This window comes from Cryptotermes secundus, unplaced genomic scaffold (genome assembly GCF_002891405.2).
Source record: "Cryptotermes secundus unplaced genomic scaffold, Csec_1.0 scaffold955, whole genome shotgun sequence".
Classification (NCBI taxonomy): domain Eukaryota; kingdom Metazoa; phylum Arthropoda; class Insecta; order Blattodea; family Kalotermitidae; genus Cryptotermes; species Cryptotermes secundus.
This window is the reverse complement of record NW_019744422.1, coordinates 290,991-307,582: the sequence shown is the minus strand read 5'-3', so window position 1 is coordinate 307,582 and position 16,592 is coordinate 290,991. Positions and strand designations below refer to the sequence as shown.

General features: G+C 38.2%; 2 protein-coding genes across 4 annotated transcripts in view; both read left to right on the top strand.

Annotated features, from left to right (window-relative positions):
* The window catches only part of LOC111874771 (tonsoku-like protein), a 74,275-nt gene extending 68,039 nt beyond the window's left edge, over positions 1 to 6,236 (top strand). For all 3 annotated transcript variants that reach the window (XM_023870547.2, XM_023870546.2, XM_023870545.2), the window contains 3 exons: positions 1,595 to 1,754; positions 2,089 to 2,338; positions 5,831 to 6,236. In XM_023870547.2, the coding sequence (XP_023726315.1) occupies positions 1,595 to 1,754; positions 2,089 to 2,338; positions 5,831 to 6,161 (741 nt within the window). In that variant the 3' untranslated portion in view covers positions 6,162 to 6,236. The remainder of the gene's footprint in view (positions 1 to 1,594; positions 1,755 to 2,088; positions 2,339 to 5,830) is intronic.
* Positions 6,237 to 7,204: 968 nt separating this feature from the next.
* On the top strand, positions 7,205 to 16,307 carry LOC111874780 (ER membrane protein complex subunit 8/9 homolog). The gene is made up of 5 exons (XM_023870561.2): positions 7,205 to 7,449; positions 8,701 to 8,777; positions 8,912 to 8,981; positions 12,381 to 12,475; positions 15,549 to 16,307. Exons 1-5 carry the CDS (start codon positions 7,237 to 7,239, stop codon positions 15,712 to 15,714), a joined length of 621 nt encoding a protein of 206 aa, XP_023726329.1. The 5' UTR covers positions 7,205 to 7,236; the 3' UTR covers positions 15,715 to 16,307.
* Positions 16,308 to 16,592: the final 285 nt, after the last annotated feature.

Here is a 16,592-nt window from a genome sequence, read left to right as displayed (position 1 = left end):
ATTTGTATTGCAGAATAAACATCTTTTTTCATCAAATATTGACTCTCATGCTATAAATACCAGACATAGACAAGATCTTTATCTACCTCAAGCTAACTTAACTAGTTTTCAAAAAGGAGTTTACTACGCGGGTATAAAAATGTTTAATAAACTGCCCATAGAGATCAAGAACTCATCTCATAATTTTAAAAAGTTTAAGGTTGAATTAAGATATTTTTTGAATACACATACATTTTATACTGTAGAAGAATATTTAAACAGATAAATTTTAGTATTTATTGTATTCTTGTATCATCTAGACGAGCATAACTATGCATGTATTTTATGTTTTATATTATTTATGATATGTTTTATATCCATTCTTGGATCTTTGTAACTTATTATTGTTGAATACTGTTGGATCCAGATAAGCATAACTGAGTATTTTATGTTTTGTATTATTTATGACATGTTTTATATCCATTTTTTGGATCTTTGAAACTTGTTATTGTTTGATTCATTGTACTATCTAGTCGTGTAATTTATGCATGTATCCTGTTTTATATTTAGTTCTGTGACATGTTCTATATCCTTTTTTGGATTTCTTGAACAAATATAAATACAAATACAAATACAAATACAAATATTAATCTTTGACTTGTCCCATATCATGTATAATGATTCATGGATGAAATAAAATTGAATTGAATTGAATACAAAATAGCTCAAGTCACGGAAAAACCATCTGTCCACAGAATGTCATGTAAAAAGAGCTTATCCACAGTGTGTTGATGTCAGAGCCATTCACAGAATTGCATCCACAAGGATGGTTGTCTAAAAACAGATGCTCACTCGAGGGGTAGCAATATGGATAAGATTGATCATCATGCAGTATTTTGAGGACCCTTGGCTTGAATAGTGCCAATTACATATGATATCTCATGAGCTCCTCCATAGCTCTTGTTCTACAGTTGCAGCTTGGCTGGTGACCATTTTGCAACCTGCATTCACATGTACCATATGTGTTACATTTCCTATCTTAAGAGATGCTTCTCCAGTCATGAAAACACATTATCGTTTGGATGACATCAACCAGGTTAATGTAACATGTATTCCCATAAAGCAGTACCAGCTTGACTATTATGTATACTGAGGGTTAAGAGCATGTCACAGTATTTGTTATGTGTATTCCATGATCATTCAGTCACAACTGATGCTCGCTGTACACAGTTTATCAGCATTCAAAGTATCACCATGAAAAGCACCACTATGATGTTACCAACTTTACTGTGACCTGTATCTCAAAAACTGAGCATCTTAGGACATAACATTTTTTACTTGTTTTTTTAACAAGAAATCACAGTATGGATATTTTCATTTCAGCTCGTATGTCTCTGTCATGTGACAGAGAAGTTGCTGCCAAAGCACAGTAAATCACAGAGTTATGGCAAGAAAACTACTCATTCCTGTCAACTGTTGAATTGCAGCAGGCTGTTTCATTAGCAGACAACTGAATTCCAAGGGCATCCAACATGTATCGTTGCATTTAAATTTGAGGAAAATTTTGTGTGCCTTACATGAATGGTAACACTGAACCTTTGTGTTGTTTGCTAAGGCCCTGGCAAGACTAGACCTGAGTCACAATCCACTGGGTGATGGTGCTGTTAAACACATGAACATCATGCTGCCTCACCTTGTCTCTCTCACTGTTCTTCAGTTGCAAGACTGCCATCTTACTACCAACTGCTTCAAGTCAGAAGATGTATTGTTGTGTTGTAAGTAAAAATCCCTGTAAAGTTAATGAGTAAATAGAATTTGTGTGGTGTAAATTCTGGCTTCATATTCAGATCTGCAGATCAAATTACTGGTTATCATGACCGAGAATTTTTGGTGTTTCTCCTTCCAGACATATGTCAAAATACTACCTTAAAATAGTCTCTCACTGCTTCCTCTCAGCCTTTAAATCTATTGTTCATAATGATCCTGTGATATCTTAATTGATGCTATCCAGTCTAGAGAATTAATACATCATTAAATAAACCACAGAAGGAACAAATATCACAATTTTGGACACACACCATACATTTTGACATGTTCTTGTATTTGCAGTGGATTCCATTCGTGTACTTGATGTTAGCTACAATGCACTGGGTGGAAGCGGTCTGTTGGGTTTTCTGGGCCGGCTGTGTCCAACTGAAATTGTTAGCCTGAATCTTGGTGCTACCACAGCATGTGATGGTCAGTCTGTGGCACGAGAGGTGATACTCATGTTTACAGAGAAGGAAGGGTTCAGCAAACTAACAACACTCAATCTCTCCAACTGTGGGCTTAGGGATGTGGACATCTGGCATTTGCTTAGGTGTGTGGATCATGCATGGTGGTGAAAGTGATGGTCGTAGAATCACATTTCACAATCAGTCCAATATTGAGAATCTGTTTTTTCTTTAGATTCGATGTGTTTTTTTCCTGTAGGTTTGATGAACTGTTACTGACATAGGCGATTAATGCATTGTCATTGCTTTTTATTCCTGTGGGAACCAACTTAACTCTATTCCACAGAACAATTTTGGAGTCAAATCATCTGCTTTCAAACAAGTTGTACATCTTGGTACGCAATATTTCTAGACATGTAAATTCATGCTGGCTTGACTTGGCAAACTGCTCTTTGAGTTTCTGCATTCCAGTAATGATTTTTTCAACTGTTTAAAATAGGCGCGTGAAAATTACTTTTTCATTTCAAGACAAGAATTTGGGAAAATTTCAAGACTCGAGAGGAGAATGAGAATCTTTCTATTAGACCTTCCCCCCACTGTTATCTCAGTTAATGATATTATCAATTTTGCACAGTGAATTAAAGTGTACTGCTTATACCCTTTGATTTCAGATCCAGTTTCAATAAACTGTTTTCATAATTTGTATTTTTAAAAATTTCTGGGGGCATGTCATTTTTCAGCATAGGTAGTAAAAGGGGAGACAGATTTTGTTGACCAGTTAATTCATGCTAACATTGCCAATCACTATGATTCTGATGCATCAATTAGTTTATATGCCAGTGCACAAGGCACTCTCAAAGATCATTCTGACCCCAAAAACCTAGTTAATAGCACAATATTTTGTAAACTCAAGCTTTATCAGGTTTCTTGCATCATGGGGCAAGATTTCTGACATGCAACATTGAAGAACTAAGTAGAGCAACAGTATTTTGGGGCTTTCATTTCAGTGAATTTAACTTTGAATGAAGCATGTCATTTTCATTCTTTCATTTTGTCCTGCACCAAACCTGAATCTTGTATGAAACTCTACCACAATTTAAATATTGTCATCTTAGTATCAAGTTGTATTTTATATTAGTAATATATTGGATAAGCCATATACACAAACTATTTGTTTGTGTAGATGGCTTATCCCATATATATATAGGGGCACACAGTAGCATAGTTGGTTGAAGCACTATGCTACAATCCAGAAGGTCTCAAGTTTGAGTCTTGATGAGGTGGATTTTTTCAATTTACGTAATCCTTTCAATAACACTATGGCCCTGGGGTTGACTCGGCATCTAACAGAAATGAGTACCAGGAATCTTTCTGGGGGTAAAGGCTGGCCAGCACATAAGGCTGACAACCTTAGCACCATCTGTGAGCTGATTGTTTATAGAAACTGTAGAAGTCTTAACTTCTCACAACCCTATGGGCCTTTACAACCTGTTACAGGGATAGCTTTACCTTTTTTATTGATGTTTTATATTGTTGTAGGTGCAGAATATTGATACTCTTCCAGGCTTCTTTCTTGGTGATTCTGATTATTTCCATTGTGCTGTCCATGTGACCATATGTGTGTCCCATCTTGAGATTATATTGTGCATAGACGGATGTGTCTTTATTCCGGTGTGTTGTGTATATCTGTTGAAAGGATCATCCTGTTTGTCTTGTGTACAGAATGGGCAGTCTAGGCATTTCATTCTGTATATACTGCTATTTTCATATCATTCAATCTTGTGTTGTTTTTCATGTATATGTTTGTGTATAATGTAGGATGCTTGGAAGACTACTTTTGTGTTGGTGTCTGTTAATGTCCTCAAAATATGTTTGATCTCTTTTCTGAAATATATAAATATGAAGCATTTTTTTGGTTGTTCTTGCCTTTGTTGTTATCCTGATTTGTATTGTGGTCTTCTATACTTGTGTTGTATATTTTATTCTCTGGGTGACTCTGTTTCTTAGTGATTTTATTGTAGACACAAGATGTCAGCTATCATCTGCATGATCAACGAAATAAACGGCAAAAAGGAAGAAATCAATAGCATCAAGAATGTACTACTACTTGAGGTACTCAGTGAGAAACACTCCAAAAGTTGCTGAAGGCTAACCTTTTAAGATCCTACCCCATTGAAGTTTAAAGACATACATCACTGAACTCTCACTGGGGAGTGATAAGGACAGAATAACTTGACAACATTCTGATGAAGAGATACAAAACTGTATCTCAGGCCTCTCTGTCTCCAAGGCTTATCAGCTGATCAATAGAAACAATGGAGAAGTCACTGCCTATACACACAACTTTCCTTCCCTCTGAATTTCAAAAGTTACCAACTCACAAGAGCATGTGTAGGTTCCCATGTGAGCATATGTCCCAGCTCTCATGCAATGCTTTTGATGCCAGGAATTCAAGCACACTCAACAACACTGTTGCACTTTAGAATGTTCATAACTCTCCAATGATTGAAGGAGTTCATTAGCTCTCTTTCTATCCAGCTTTCTCCAGGTTTATGATTTCCATGTCAGTATCAGAAATACACTCCTCATCTAAGCCCTCAAGAAAATGGTGTGCCTCACGGTTAATTTGTGTCATAAATGCAGTTGACCCATGTCCCCATTGACTTCTTTGTATGTCAGTTACATCACTGTCTTCAGTGATTCAAGTAATATGAGCAGGCTTGAAAACAGTGGCTAGAGATAGTAATAAATTGAATTTCACAGTGAATTTGGGGGAATGGTTCCTCCTTTGCCATCATCAAAACCCACTGTTTGTGTTTCATCCATAAGCAGGATGTACTTTCTCTCCTGACACTGCATCTGAGATCTGAAGAATACCCATGTGCCGTAAATTTCATATTCTACCTATCTGGGCCTCATTTTTATAAGCTCTCTTGGGAGCCCTGCCTTTGGCATTCCAGCATAAGTGCAAACTGGCTAGGAGTTCTGTCTCGATTATCATGGGACAGGGATAGAGTGATGATGCTTCTGCTCGACCGTCACCTAATTCCCCCAAAATTGAGAATGTCAGTTTTTGTGTGATCCTGCTTCCAAGTCCAAATTATCTGTCTGGGATACATCTTGCAGCTGGTGCCTTCCATAACAAGGTGACTGCTATGAAATCAAAAGAGACACCACCTTCCCTGCAGGGGAGCTTCCTCCACTGCAAATATACAGTCAAACTTGCAGCACATGTTCAGCCAGTCATAACCTGCAGCTTCCCCCCACCCCCGACTATATACAGTTGTGCTTTTGTAATTAGCCTCCTGCTTCATATTTGACTGAAGTTTTCTTGATTTCTCTGTATCCTAGTTAAATTCTTGGATTGTACCTTATAATAGGCCATGATTGTTTTCTTCCACATGAATTCCAATTGGTTTATAATGATACTCTTCAATACTATGTGTCCTATATACAGCAGTTAAAAGTTTGGTTGAGGAGCCAAAGAATCAGATGATCATTACCAGAAACACTTATTGTTTCATACTGCCATGTAATGTCCCATATTCCCTGCTTATACATTGTATTTCACATCCACTCACAGTCTGGGCTGTGATACCATCAACACAGTCTCACCTAAATCCTGTGTTCTGTTACAGAGTACTTCAGAAGTGTGGTGCACTTGAAACACTACAATTGAGTGGAAATGCTGAGCTGAGTTCTGTGTCATTGCGCCGCCTTTTGCAGCACCAGCCTGCATTACGCACTGTTGACCTGTCTGGCTGCACCAGTATTGCCAACTTTCTTGGGGACTCGTCCCCTCAACTATGGGTAGCACAAAAAGGCCAGAAGAAACTTGAATCACTGACATTAAACTCACAGGGCTTTGACAAAGATGAAATGGAAGCATTATGGTGGGAAGCATGGGGACCTAGAGCCTGTATACATAGGGCTCCAGGGGGGCTACTTTATTTGTCACTGAAGGAGTAAGTTGTTTATGAAGTGGACATTATACTGACATGTACAAGGTCTGATTGTATGAGTAAAAATGAACATATTTATGAAGAGCCTGTTTTATTTTATCATAATTTATACAATATTTATCCAAATATCAGGTTTCTTTTCATATTTGGTCATCTGAAAAAACAGAAGTCCTATAATACTCATAATTTGCTAACTCCATGAAGCTGAATCCTCTCCTCTGCTTGCTAACTGTTTCATGCTGGTTTCTAGCGTGGCTTATTCATTAGCCCTGAAGATGGAGATGTCATGTTCCTCTGAAATGTTGGCTTTCAACAGACTTACACTGCCACCTACATAAGGAATGCCCAGAGAAGGGAAACGCTGCTTCCACCCCAACATGCTGCAACTGCCGGTTGGCAGAGGGAGACAAGCCACATCCTGCCACAGGCCAGCGAAGAGCTGCAAAAAAGAAAGGTGAAGAGAACACCGAAAACTACTATGGAGAGGGTGTTCTCACTGAACCCAGTCACCCCAGGTGTGTCCGCGGCAGCACTACGAGGCAACGCAGAACAACAGCGACCACAGGCGAGCCCCGCTCCAATGGTTTGCCCTATGGTAACAAAACAACAAAATGTACCAGCCCCTGCACTGCAGAAGGAAACAGGTCGGTCAGTTCAGGCGCTATCATGCAGTCAACCTCTTGAAATATGTTGAGAGTTGTGACTGTGATACAGCAGTTCATGACAGCATTCAATGGTGCAATGTAGGTTACCTTAATTCCAACAAAAAAAAAATGGAATCATAACCTGTGGAATACAAGAGATCATGATGGCAAAATTATTCGTTGCTTCTTTGTAAACTGTGAATTCAAGGGGCTTGTACTTCGATTCGAGTAACATTGGTGTTCAAGCAAGTTACGCTTCTTACCAACAGAGCACTCAGTACTGGCTGTAGTCATTTTGGAGCAATATCCTGCACGGAATGTAGATGGCAGCATTAGGTACATGTGACGTCATGCATACTACACTACCGATAAGATTGAGATGCGAGCCTCGTCCTCATTTGCGCTCATTTGTCTACGCGTGTTAGTGACGTTTGCAACATGGCGGATGTGAAATTTTCTGTTCGTGCTTACAGCAAAATGGTGCTTCATGCAGCGAAATATCCTCATTGTGCAATAAATGGTGTTTTACTAGCGGAAGAGCAGAAGTCTAAAGATGACAAAAAGGGAAGGTGTTTATTTGTCTGCGATGCAGTACCCTTATTTCATCTTTGTTTACATGTAACTCCTATGGCAGAGATTGCTCTTACGCAGGTATGTATTTGCTGCATAACATTTTGCGTTTATGAGTAAGTTAAAAGAAAAATCAGTAAAAGTCATGAAACAGTTAGAAAACTGGTTCCTAACACTCCTATAATAAGTACTGAAAAGACTAAAGCAATAATATTTCAGGGAAGAGGATCTAGTTTAACTCATGGACCCATTCTGTATCTAAAAAACAAAGAAATAACTTCTCATCAAATTTAAAATTTTTAGGTATTTATATCACAGATAACTGAAGCTTGACCACTCATATACAATATCTTTGCCATAAATTAAACAAAGCTCTGTATTTGATTAAATCCATACGAGACCCAGTACCAAGAAATGTTTAATTTTACGTATCTATACTGAAATGTATTATATTTGGGGGGAGTAAATGTCAGTAATACAGTCTTTAAATTACGAAAATAGGTCTAAGGCTCATTAAATGCGTGAAAAACAGGGTGTCCTCTAGAAGTCTATTAGGTGAATTTAAGGTTTTAACAGTAATTTCTTTATATGTATATATATGAGATTCTGTGCTTTAAAAAGAAAACAACAAAATCTACACAACTTATTATTCCTACATTCACAAATATAACACTAAAAGAAAACAGGATTTGTATGTACAAACTTGCAACACTGTTTATTGCAAAATAAGTGTAATTAACATGGGAATTAAAATACATAACAACTTGCCCCATGAATTAAAAAGAATATGAAATTTTGAAGTTTTTAAAAATAAATTAGAAAGTTATTTATTACTGAACTGTTTTTATTCTCTGCAGTAGTTTTTTTTAGTAACAATGATGGACGGTAGTTTGGTGGCTCAGGTTGGTTCGGATGTATATGCGAGTAGATAGTATAAGTGTATGTGTTGCTTTATATAGGATTGTTGGGGTTTGTCATCCACAGTTGCTAGCATTACTGGGGGGACAATGGTCGTAAGATGGTTGTATCGTTCTTAGTCTTGTGTATCATATTGTACATTTTTAACAGTTGTTGAGTTGTAGTGTTTTAGATGGTTTAAACTGACTTGTCCAATTATATTTGTGTAACAGTTTATGGATGAAAATAAATCATGAATTATGAATTCTTAAATGGTAGAATAAGGCTGTAATGTAGGTGGAGAAAAGGCGGTTGAGTGTGAATGTGGTTATATGTGAAGATAAGTGATTTAATTTGTATGTTGGAAGTGTGAGGTTTAACACCTTAGAATAAAATACTGAGAGTCTGATATTCATTATACTTGTTATTGTTCAGATTGACCATATGGCATCAACGTCAGGACTTGTACTGGCAGGGTACTACTTAGCAAATGAAAATATGAAGGATCTAAGGTGTGTACAATGTAATGCAGTTTTATAGTACAACTTAAGTTTCAGAGTTATCAGTTGTGTTTACTAGAACATTGATGCAAATTGTTGGAACTTCTAAGTGTAAATATTTGCATTTGAAAATGTTTCTGTGACAGTTACGAGAAATGCGGCCAGCGAATAGCAGATAAAATAGCCGAGAACTTCAGTTCAGCTTGCCTTGTTGTTGTAAGTACAGTAACTTGTTACTTAATGTGATTTCTTTGCACATTATTTAATCATAAAGTTAGAGAACCTTAGTAGGTCTTTCCAACTAATAAATCCCTTAGTTTTACAGTCGTGGCACAGCAGATAACATATTTCATACCTGGCAGACCCTAAGCCTCCTATCCATTGGGTACTGGTGGGCTTTCCCTGTGTGGTAAAGTGGCAAGGGTGTGAAGCTGACCGCTCACCTCCATCTAGTGCCAAGGTCAAGAAAATGTGGATCTGTATACACCCACTCCCCATACACCTTCATGGTGTAGTGCTTAATTAATTGAGCACAGGGGACAACTTTACCTTTTTCCTTTACCTGATAGACTCCAGATTCATATCTGAGGTGGGTAACTGGCTACCCTGACTGAGGTTTTTCATTGTTTTCTTCAGTCCCTTCAGATGAATTTTGGGAAAGAGCATTCCCTCTTCATAGTATACTATTGCTCTTATGGCAGCAATGTGACAATACATCACTGTCTTCACTACTGCCATTCATGCCAGAATACACACCATATATTGTTCACACTAAGGCCATGTTTTATTTGTTACGAATGCTCAGCTGAGTTCTCTTTACAAGGGAAAGGAAAGGGGGATACATGAAGAATTGAATTTCTCATAGCCTTAGCTCAGTCTGTTGTGTCATACTTCAAGCACTCACCATTGACAGTGTCCATTAAGGCCATCTTTAGCAGATCTTCTTCAACTGGGATAATAAGGATACTGAGCCACTCTGTAATTTTATCTTTCCACCCTGACACTATAATAAGTTCTTTTTTCTGACTGATAGGATGCATTTTTCAACAAAATTAACTAAATTTGGAGGAAATTGCACTTTGTCCAATTCTTCCTGACCATCTTGGGTGGTCTTCATACATAAAAATACGAATTTCACATTCAGAACAAATCCCTGTTCATTTTATGCAAGGACCAACATAAAATGTTGCCCATGAGCAGTAGGTAATTTCAAGCAAAAGCTTGTCGTGGTATTTTAATTGTAGTGGCCTTTCATCGTTTACTAACAGTTATCCCTTCACTCGCCCAAGATTCTTCTTCATAATAGATATTGCTTTTAACATTTTGCAGTTTCTTGATTTGAAGAAGATACAGATGACACACCAAGGTACAGTATCATATCTTCAATCATAATGAAATTATTTTCTTCCTTCTCATACCCAAAGCCCAGCTGTTTTAGAGCGTATTCTTTTGAACCATAGGAGTTCAAGATCATTATTTACAGCTGCCAGGAAGGAATTCAGAGTAATGGTCAGTTCTTGAAGTAAAATTCATGTACTTTGCTTATATGTGGACCACAATTTGCCCTTCTTGCCTTTTAAGTGACTTCACATTCTTGTATGTAACATTTGGAGCATCATCCATTTTACAGATACACACACTGCAATTCAGCAATAAGAGGACATAAACTCATGTAACAAATTCATGCAGCAAAAGAGTTTATGCATTCCACAGTAATCACTTCATGTAAGACATGCCAACATGGTGAAGGCTGTTACTATATGTGCTTGAAACCTGCAACAAAAGTTAAATGTGTATGCCGTTGTTAAGAAACGTGTTAATGGCTTGTCCATGCTAATAAACTGTAAACATCTCAACCTAACTTATTTCATCTGTGCACACTGCCGAGGGTGAAACCTCTATAATACCTAAAAGTAGGCTGTGACTACACCCTCCCCATTTCATTTATGCTCATCATGTCATTTAAAATATAAATTGTGCAGGCGATGAAACAACATTATTTGAAGAAATCCCTTTAGTGCTTTTATTTATTGTATAGATTAAGGGTGGAATTTCATCAAGTGTGACAATGTTTTTGCTGCCATTAGTGGCCATCATCAGGAGGCAGACCAGCGTTATAAAGGAAGTGCTCTACACACGTTGCTATTCAACATAAGATGCTGGCACATGATGATGTAACAGTGGGCTTCGTACTTGTATTAGTGCTGGCTGCATGTAATTTTATTGATTATAGTCCACACATCTGCCTGTGTTAGGATGATGGCAGCAGCAGCAGCAGCGGGGGGAGGGGGTGTTGGTATGCATTCTGGTAGAGCATGTGGTAGTGTTTGGGTGTGCGGTGATACACCACCTGTCACATTAATTTGGTGACTACTGGTAATGAATATTGAAATTGGAGAATTATCAAAGTTTGTTGATTTTGAGGGTACTTTTTCGCTTAGTGGGGGGTGGAGTCCAACTGGCTCCACTTGGCACAGCAGACACAGATTGGCCCATTGTACTTGCCGTGGTGATTATGATGATGGAGAATTTCGTGGAATGAAGATTGGCAAGGGAAACCGAAGTACTCGGAGAAAACCCGCTCCAGTGCCACTTTGTCCACCACAAATCCCACTTTATTGAACCCGGGCTGCCGCGGTAGGAAGCCAACGACTAACCGCTTGAGCTATGGCACACTTCCAGATTGGAATATTATGACTTCGTTCCATCCAAAACACATGTAACCTTTCACTCAGCTCTTCAATGGAAAAAGATTTAGAAGCAGTATATTAATACAATTATCGATTTTTTGGACATTAGTCACCATTGTTTTTGAGTTTTTATTTAAAACAACATGTTGGGGACTGGACTGCTTTCATTCTCAGGTAAAATATATATAATTAGGTTACACCGTCACCACATCAAAATTGTATACTCAATTTAATGTTTTATAATTAAAACTTGTATTTCTGCTACATGTTTCGGTCACATAGGACCATCCTCAGGCAGTTAATATAGGTATATGTCTAGTCATTGAATTATTATTGTGGATCCATATTAGTGCATAGTGCAATATGTGATACTATATGGTAACAGAATTTGCCTCAAGTTACATAATATGTGTTATAATTAAGTATATAAAAATGAATGAAACGCCCTCAATTGAAAAGCAAGAATTATAAATACTTCTAAATACCATCCTTGGGCACAACTACGTGCAATTCAATGACCAATTTTATAATCCAGAGTGAAGGCCTAGCAGTGAGCGCACCAATGTCAGCTATCTTAGCTGAAACTTATTCAGTGGCTAGATATATTCATATGTTAACTGCCTGATGATGGTCCTATGTGACTGAAACATGTAGCAGAAATAAAAGTTTTAATTATAAAACATTGAATCGAGTATATGATTTTGTTGTAATGGTTTAACCTAACTATATAACAGGATGCACACTATGAAGATAACTCGGGTAAAATGCCTACTCAGCTTTGGCCAATTGATAGAGCTAGTCTCTCGCTGAATGAATGAAATGTGTGCCTTAGTGGAACTGTACTGCCACCTGTTGTAGAATAGGATATCATTCTGATGTGTAACCTGAGTTGATAATTGCAACTTATTTTCTTTTTCCTCCACAGATAGACAACAGGAGGTTGACATTGAGCATGGAAAATATGGCTTTGTGTGTGTCACAGTTTGTGGATGGAAAGTGGAAGTCTAAGGAAAAATCCAGGTAAATTTTTTCTTTTCCCCAGATATCTATGGTTAATTCATATTTCTTTGTGCAGAAGAACCAGCCAGTCTCCCTCCCCCCTCTTCTCACGCTTTGCCAATCCAACCATCTGATGACTAGGATGTAATATACATTGGTGAGAGTACTCTCACTCCATGCCTTCATGCCTTTCTTGGTGTGCGTTCGTCTAAGCCCATACCTATGGACACAAGCTACCAGTTACATTTTATCACTTGGTTTTATATATGGATATATGCACGGTATTCTCAGCCTGTATGCTTACCAGTAAACAGGTGATGTGTACTGGCAGACTTGTCAAAAGTTGCACAACTAACAGATCATTGTATGTTTCAACCTTGAGGCTGAAACTGAGCAGAAGAGTGCCAGCATACTTGCTCTTAGAAAAGTGTACATGTGAATGTTATCCATGTTGCACAGTTGATAAGTTGTGGTGGAAGAAATGCTCTACAGTATTGCCTATTCTCTATTTTTAACCAGGTTGTTGCTCCTTTAAGTTTCTTGCATTGCAGGGATTAATAATCCAATTTTGAAGCAGTCATCCATCTTCCAACTATGTGTGTTTCCTCTCTAATCCTTGAATTTGTGGGCAGATAATAGTTTTGTTTGGCCCCAGTACAGGTGATGTGAGTAAAATGTGAAGTGAAGTGATCCTCACTTAGTGCTGGCAGCCGGAGAACTGATACATACTATGCAGTATTAAATTTCAGCTGTGCTTTTGACAGTGTTGTAGTGTGGAAGAACAGGAATGCTAGTTAACCATAGTTTCATAATAGTAATATTACACATGCACCTGAACTCAAGTTGGAACCCAAGAACTGGCACTAAGCATTCTTCAGGAAGGATGTCGCTTTCTACCTTTGTTATCCGTGGGCAGTCCTTTGCAGTGGTGCTGTGCAGTGACAAAAAGCAGTAACAGCCACAACTGAAATCAGTGCCAGTGGAATGGCATAGAGCAGAGTCAAGTTGATCAGTCCAGACTTCTACCATAAACAGTCTGTCTCTAGACATATGAGTTGTATCAGAAAGTTCTCAGACTAGGTCAAAAAAGAAATGCTGCCTTAACTCACTCAATTTTGGCTGAAATAGTCCCCTGAGGAATGTATACAGTGATCCCATTGTTTTTTCCAACACTTCAAAAGCACTGAGGAAGTAATTTTCCCTAATGCTGTCAAGTACGGCTTGCAGTTCCCCCTGGATGTCACATACTGTTCAAAAACATAGTCCCTTCAGCTTCATCTTCAATTTGGGAGACAACAAAATCACAGGGGGCTAAGTCTGGTGAGTAGGGAGGATGGGGAATGATAACCATGTTGTTGTTAGTCACAACCTCTGTGGTTTTCAGGGACATGTGGGCAGGCACATTTTCATGATGAAGGTGTGATGCGGCGAACGTTCAGATTTTCTGTTAAGATCTCTTAGCGAAATTCCTAACTGATCCCAGTGGTGTCTGCAAGCTTGTTGATTGCTCGACAGTGGTCTTCTTTGATGAGTTCTTGAATGTTTTCAACATTTTCTGTCATTTTGCTGGTGCTTGGTCACCCTGAATGTTTGTCATCTTAAACTGACACTTGACCGGCCTTGAAACATGAAAGTCATTCAAAAACTGCTGTCCGACTTAAAGAATGTTCTCCAGAAGCCTCATGAAGCATTTCAAGGGTTTCAGTAATGGATTTACTGAGCTTCACGCAAAACTTGATGCAGATGCATTGCTTGATTTTGCTATCCGTCGCAGACAAAACAAAACACGAAATCTAAGAAGCAATTGTGTAAAAACAGTGGGTGTTCACAGCATGATGTCACCTGGCAGACCAATGCAGTGGGCTTGCAGAAGTGTGACCTTGGCTTCCCCTGTCATCTTGTTTCACCAAGGCAGTTATGACATTAACAGTCTGGAAACTTTCTGATACCACCTTGTATAATCAAGGTCACAACAGCAGTGCCGAAGATCATGACAGCTCAGTGACTCTGTGCCAGAAGAAGGAAAAGTAGTGGCATTTGCAGTAGTTATCCTGAATATTGTGGAACACAATGGTCACTAGGCCCCTCAGTGTCATAGCATGTAATGCTCATGGCACTGCTGTCAACACAGCACAGTCTGCAGCTTCATGCTGACTGTCAATGCTGCACTTTCACAACTATGTTTTATAGCTGCTGTCATTCTAGAAGTATTTTGCTCTTCTTGGACACCCTTTGCTATAGCAGTTTTTGGATCTATCCATCAGGGGCAGAAGCCTTGTTTTTTCCTGCAAGAGAGTTGTGATTTGCAACCACCCTTGTCACTCACATGACTGTATGTTGTGGTCTGGATATGACCAAGTTATTTAAGTTATGAACATATGAAGTGCTGTCACTTCTTAGAATGTCATGTCGACAAACCTTATGAACTACAGAATTAAAATTTAAAAAACCTGTTGCGGCTTGTCCATGTCATGAAATTTCTAGTGTACATGGTCAGTGTACATCTTGGTGATGGGACCGCCATCTCCATGCTTCCAGTTAAGCTTCATTGTAAATACATATAACCTTTGAAGAGAGGGTGTCCTACTGTTTTAGAACTTTTCATAACTGCACTGCCTGCTAGTCCATTAACCTTTATTTGACGTATTTTGTTTCATACCACCATATTTGTTGGGATCGTCTTATGTCACCCAGGGTATCATCTTTTCATCTACTGGGAGTTATATGGTTTTCTGAGGGAGCAAGGACAAAGTACTTTGTCATAAGTATATTGCAGATATAAGAAAGAAATTAAACAACAGGTACCAACATGCAAATAGAAGGATATAATATTATATGGTTCCAGTATTTACGAAGGATGGGAAATTCCCATGCCCCTAGAATGGTTTGTCAATGCCAACCCAAAAGAAAAGAAACCATGAACATTCATTATTGTGATGGAGAGACAAGTTTTAGTTGTTTTTTTTTTTCCAGTTAAGTTTTACAAACTTTAAAATGAAGTGTAGCTACATTTTTAAAAAGTCATAAGAACTGGATCTACATTTTGAGCTGGAACAGACCAGCACATCCCATGATTGTGCTATTGTGTTTGCAGTGTATCTCTAGAGAGCAATTCAAAGAGTGTTGCAGCTGCCCTGCTGCAGAGACGGGTGCATGAGCAGCTGATAGACTTTGACAATCATTTAGATGATCTGAGTCAAGACTGGAGAAACTTGAATTTGAACCAAGAAGTGGAGGAAGAAGTGGGAACAGTTGGGTAGCACCTAGAGTGGCGCATGTTATGTGTGGGACGTCCAACAAGAGCAACATTTTGTGCACAGTAACAATAATCTAGCAGGTATTGCGAAACATATTTATATAACAATATTTCATTCATTTTTCACAATCACCAGAATGATATGTGAGTAATGCACAACTGCTGTAGAAGAACTCTGCATCATTTTTGCATGTTTCATATGTGGGAACATGCCTGTGGTTTCTACACAGCTGACCATGTCTAGTGTTGTCTCCACTGAAGAAGGGTTCTACAGTTCAGTTGGTCAGATTGAGACAATTTCAGACTGGATTGGAAACCAAGTTTTTAAATTGTTTATTATTGTAAATTAAAAAATAATGATTAGCATTTGGGAGCTTACAGTCCCTTATGTACGAATTGAACAAATTTTGTTGTGTTTCACCCTTTGCTCTATTGTAATTTCTGATTCTGCAGTGTTGTAAAGGATGATAGTTTTCTTCTAGAATGGAATGGAATTGGTAATGCTGCTGAAAGAACTGTTGCCTCTATGATGAATTTAAAAGTATTATACAGCTATTTGTTTATAGTTTGTTAAGTGAAATAAATATATTTTCTTTATCCTTCGTGGCAAGAAGAATAACCAAACAGACATCAGTATTCCATACCTTAAATTATCCAGGTCAGATCGTAATTAGTCAGGAGATACACATAAGCATTGCCCAACTTGTTCATTCCTCAGATATTTGAAATTGGACAACCTTGGTGCAGATAATCTCAAATTATCTTTTATACCTCTGTACACATGGTATTGCAGCCTTTGATAAACAAGGCAAGGGAACAAGCTTGTATCATTATTGCAACTATCCTGCATGAACAGAAAACAGTTTCCTCGTTTTCACACCA